The following is a 4,948-nucleotide window of genomic DNA, read 5'->3' as shown; positions in this document are numbered from 1 at the left end:
ATTTTTTTTTTTTTTTTGGCAGGTGAGCCAGCCTTACATGCTAAACTTTTTTTTATATTATGTAGGTGTAATAATAATAATAATAAGAAGAAGAAGAATATTAATAAATAATGTAATAATAATAATTTTATACAATTTTTAAATTATTTTTATAATACAAATTTTATATACTTTTATATAAAATTAATAATATTTCGTTATTTAATTTAATTTAAGTTCAAAGTTTATATTATAGTTTATATTATTTATTACCAGTTCAGTCAGGCCCACATTCTGAACTATTTTTAACAATATATAGTTATATTAATAAAGTAATACATGAATACATACATATTAATTAATAATTATTTAATAATTTTATTGAAATGTAAATAAAATAAATTAATATAATTAATAAACAAATATAATAATTCCAATAATATATACAGTGTATAATCTTATATTTTGTATATATAATATTAATATTATATATTAGTATAATAACATGGGACTGACTGAAAACTGTACATTGTCTTACAATTAACGATAACAACTCTTCTGCATCTGTAATTTTTATTTGAAATATGGCAGGGCTGCACAATTTCTTTTCGATTTTGGGATCTATGAGATTGTTTGACTTTTCAGCAGGCATCTCTGGCACTTCTACAGCAATCACAGGCAAAAAAAATCTGTGTGGCAATGCCAAATAGTCAGACATCCCTGGTTGAGGTCCAAACAGACCAGTGTGGGTCTAACAGGCAACAATGCCGTGCCGTCATGGACCAATGCATCACTGCACACATCCAAACACACAGAGGTCAATTTCAAAGCCTCAGCGATTATAAACAAATCTAATCTCCGCACCTCTGGAGCCTTCAGCTCAAAATATACAAGGGAATAGAGGCCAAATTCAATCAAAGAGCTATGTAATCATCATACAGACATACGAGCAATCATAGACCCCAGCGAAAACCGCCAGAAAAATAAACGAACGATTTTTAGGGTTTGCAAAACAAGGTCACGGTTGTTTTGTAGACTGGTCAAACTTCATAACAAAATGACAATTCCGAGTTAACTTCTAGTTTGATCACCGACCATGTGGTTAAACAGGACGGCTTGAGTCTAAAGTGGTGTACGGCACATGAAAAGCATGTGGGGAGTCTTTGAGGAATATGGCTGCTCCAGATGCCATGTTAAATGCACCCACACACTTCCTGTCATGATCGGTGAACTTTTCTTGTCCCTTTCTTGTACAGCTTATGCAGTAACATGAGTTCCTATGTGTGGCCTCAAAAAAGATGTTTAATATCAGTATGACAATACAATGCTCTACAGTCATCCCAACAAAATCTGCTAATTTCAGATAAAATTATTTTTCACAAATGGACAAATTAAAGGCACAATATGTAAGATTTTTTTATAAAAATATCCAAAAACCACTAGAACAGTGTTATATATTTTGCTGACTTGTGTACTTACATTATCCCAAATCTTTCGAAGAATGTTTAAATCCAGAGAAATAAGCAATTTTAACTAGTGACACGGACCGTGTCCATAGTGTCATTGTGTCGCCTGCCAATGACGTCATAACCCCTCGATTTCCGGTTTAGTTTTGTAGAAAACATGGAAACACCAAAGACGCTTTAATATGTTGTGCATTTTAATAGACCGGTGATGACCGCACAGAGTAGCATTATAACAGAACTTTCAAATGTATCTAGCATGATAAAACAGCGCTGCTTTTTCCCCCCCCCCCACATACGCACGACCGGAAGGAACGGAAGCGGTCGACTGTGGCATAATAAAAGCTCCGCTGCTTTCGAGCCGTACGTGTGTCACGCTCGTTCAGCAGCCTCGTTCCGCTTCGATGGCTTTCAGCCTCACACTGCTTCATTCTACTACGTTAATAAATCATTAGCTCATCCATGAACATGATTTCTGCCCGAGTCCCGTCGGATTGCATCGGCTGTGGGGATGAAGACGACAACTTTCATGATTCCACACTCAGTCACGGCGTCATCAAACTACGTCTTTGTCTATTTGTTTATTTTGAATATGCACCCTCTAGCGGCGAAAATTACATACCCTGCCTTTAACATTTGGTTTACTCATTTAAATTTGTGCTGAACTTAAAATGATAGTTTTGTTCAAAATAAATATGAAATAATAAATAGAAAAACAACCAAAAGTCATGCAGGATAACATAATAAACTAAAACAAAATAAAATAAAATAATGTTTATGCAAGATTTGGTAGTGTGTGGGGTTTTATCCATTTTCTTCAGTTTAGGCCAAAATAAATATCAAACACCCTTCTAAATATACTGTGTCTGGTAAATCAGGAAAGGAGATTTGCCAAACGATATGAAAGAACGATCAAGTTCACAAATCGAAGACATTTTATTGATTTGTCCCAGTAAAATCCACAGATTTCTTATCCTTCTTGTGTAACACATTACGACTCATGCTGTGACCAGAAACATTATTTATTTGCTCTTATTCAGCATTTCTTCATCAGTCCAACCAAATCCCCAACTGCCAGTTTCTTTTAGTACCTGATGTAATCGTTCTTGCAGAGGATCATTCCTCCTTTGCTGAAGCAGGTGCTGCCGATCTCTCCCAGCTGAGCCTGGCAGCAGGAGCACTTGAGGCAGCGTGTGTGCCAGTAACGATCCATGGAGAAGAGCAGGAAGCGATCCGAGATCCGACCTCCGCAGCCTGCACAGGAGCGCACTGCCCCACCGCTGCCTCCTGTTACCGCAACGGCGGCGGTTTCCACACGGCTGTTCACCATCGCCTGCCTGCGGGATAGAGAGGAGAAGCTCGTAAATCAGCAGATGTGGCCTGTGTTATCCAGAGGCATCGTTCTACCACTATCAGAAGATCAGCCATTAGAGATGTTCCTCCAAACCTCTTCAAACACATCACCATAATACATTCTTATCATCCTGAGGAAATGTCATAGCAGAATGATGGGACAGATATATTTCTCGCCCTGTTGTTGATTACATTTTCAATGCCCCCATCCAGTTTTGTTTACCACCATTTTTAGTTTTATAAATATTTATTTTTTAAGTGTGGAATATTCATGCTTATAAAAGATTTACATTAAGTTATGATTACACATAAGAGTCAGTTATAACATTTAACTTATTTTCTCTTTGTAACATGGTGTAATTCTGTAACATTTTTATACTGGCTAGGAGGGGAAAAAAAAGGTAAATAAGGTTCCCACTCAAAGGGAACAATAATCAGCATAACAAAATATTTTTATCCCACAATGCAGTGCAGCAAGAAAAGGAAACGTTTGTGATCTATATCACAAACGGTTAATGAAGCTGAGAGCAAACTTCCCTGTATGTCATTGTCATCACCAGTGCAGAGGTACACAAGACCTGTCCAGAAAACCACCCTCTCTTAGCACGAGAACCTGTGGTGCTACTGAAATGAATGAATAACAGATAAAGTCATTTCTTTAGGGTACAGGGTTATTAATGTGATATTTTATTAACAATAGTTTGTAACATTGTGAACAACACATTAAATATGTATAGGGATGTAACTGTATGAAAATTTCTTATCACAATTATAGTGACCAAAATTATCATTATCAAAATTATCATTATTGTTAAAATGTGCTGGAAATGTTCAAAAAGTACTGACACATAAATCACTTCAAGTTTTATATTTAAAATCAACAAACAACAAATAAAACGACTTTTTGTTTGCATAATCACTAGTCGATTAACCGGTGAGAAAATTTCCTCACCGTCACAACCCTACTGGTCAAAATGTACAGCAGGACATTCAAATTCGGTCCGTTTTTTAGGCCAGACTAAACCTGCTGCACACAAGCTGAATATAAATATAGCCTAAATTCATATAATTAATTCATTCATATATTAATTTGTATAATTCCCTTCTTTTAAAACCTCCCAGCTTTTCCGCCATGTTTTCACTCAAAATGAAACTACTCTGCATGCTGTGCGCGCGTGAGACTGTTACTTAAAACTGTGTTTTATACTGGATAGTATTTATTTATCCTCAGTTGTTCAAATCGCGGTAATAAGGCTAACTTTAATGCAGCAAAATGCATCTATTGCAGCAGCACGCAGTCAGCATGACAGGATGTGCAAAAGCCACATAGCTTTAATCGATTGCATCTCTTATCGATCATCGATTAATCGTTGACATCCCTAGTACAAACATAATGGTGTTGAAGTACCTCAAGAAAAGTCACAGTTAAAAGTTGAAAAAAAAATCTTAAAGTGCAATGTTATTGCCACGGAACTACAATAAAACTCATGCCGCAGGCAATTCTATGGAAATGATGTAGTCCACAGATTTTTATATCTGCCTTAACATTATCAGTTTATATCTACAGCTCATTTCCAGAACTTTCATTGCAAATATGAGTGGAGATCAAGCCCAGCTGGAGGCAGTGCAGCTCTCAAATGGCAGTAACTGAAACCATAAGGACAAACTAAAGTCTGTTCCCTTTCAGAGTACGCAATCTCAGAGTGTGAATGCTGATCCAAGAACAAGGGTCATATCTATATGGTGTTTCTAAATAAGAATTAGGGCTGTGCGATATGGACAAAAAAAACTATCGCGATTTCTTTGATCAATTTTGCTATTTCGATTTTAATCACGATTTTGACACACACAGACATGCTTTACAGTCATAAATGAATTCAGTGTGAATTTGAAACATATTTCCAAAAGAAAACCAATTAGAGCTTTATCAAAAAGCTGTAACATGTCTCTAGAACAGACATAAGGCAAAATAATCACGAAGTAAAGGTGTAACAAAATGTCTCTAGAATAGACACATATGGCAGAAAAAGAAAAGAAAAATCCTGTGTCCAGGGATTTTTTTTTTTTTTCTCCATGCATTGGTCATAGAGCTCTTTGTGGCGTTGCCTCAGATGTTGACCTAGATTTGTTGCACCAAGTTACATGTACTCCGT

General features: G+C 36.1%; 1 protein-coding gene across 4 annotated transcripts in view; it reads right to left on the bottom strand.

The window, feature by feature from the left end:
• lmo4a (LIM domain only 4a) overlaps positions 1 to 4,948 on the bottom strand; it is a 15,958-nt gene that overhangs the window by 5,074 nt on the left and 5,936 nt on the right. For 2 of the 4 annotated variants that reach the window (XM_016531954.1, XM_016531952.1), the window contains exons 2-3: positions 3,333 to 3,419; positions 2,534 to 2,779 (exon numbers count right to left, since the gene is read on the bottom strand). In XM_016531954.1, the coding sequence (XP_016387440.1) occupies positions 2,534 to 2,779; positions 3,333 to 3,349 (263 nt within the window). In that variant the 5' untranslated portion in view covers positions 3,350 to 3,419. The remainder of the gene's footprint in view (positions 1 to 2,533; positions 2,780 to 3,332; positions 3,420 to 4,948) is intronic. The other 2 variants (XM_016531953.1, XM_016531955.1) reach the window with 2 other exon arrangements.

Source organism: Sinocyclocheilus rhinocerous, unplaced genomic scaffold (assembly GCF_001515625.1).
Source record: "Sinocyclocheilus rhinocerous isolate Xijiao unplaced genomic scaffold, SAMN03320098_v1.1 scaffold1476, whole genome shotgun sequence".
In the NCBI taxonomy this organism is placed as follows: domain Eukaryota; kingdom Metazoa; phylum Chordata; class Actinopteri; order Cypriniformes; family Cyprinidae; genus Sinocyclocheilus; species Sinocyclocheilus rhinocerous.
This window is presented reverse-complemented; position numbering and strand designations above follow the sequence as displayed.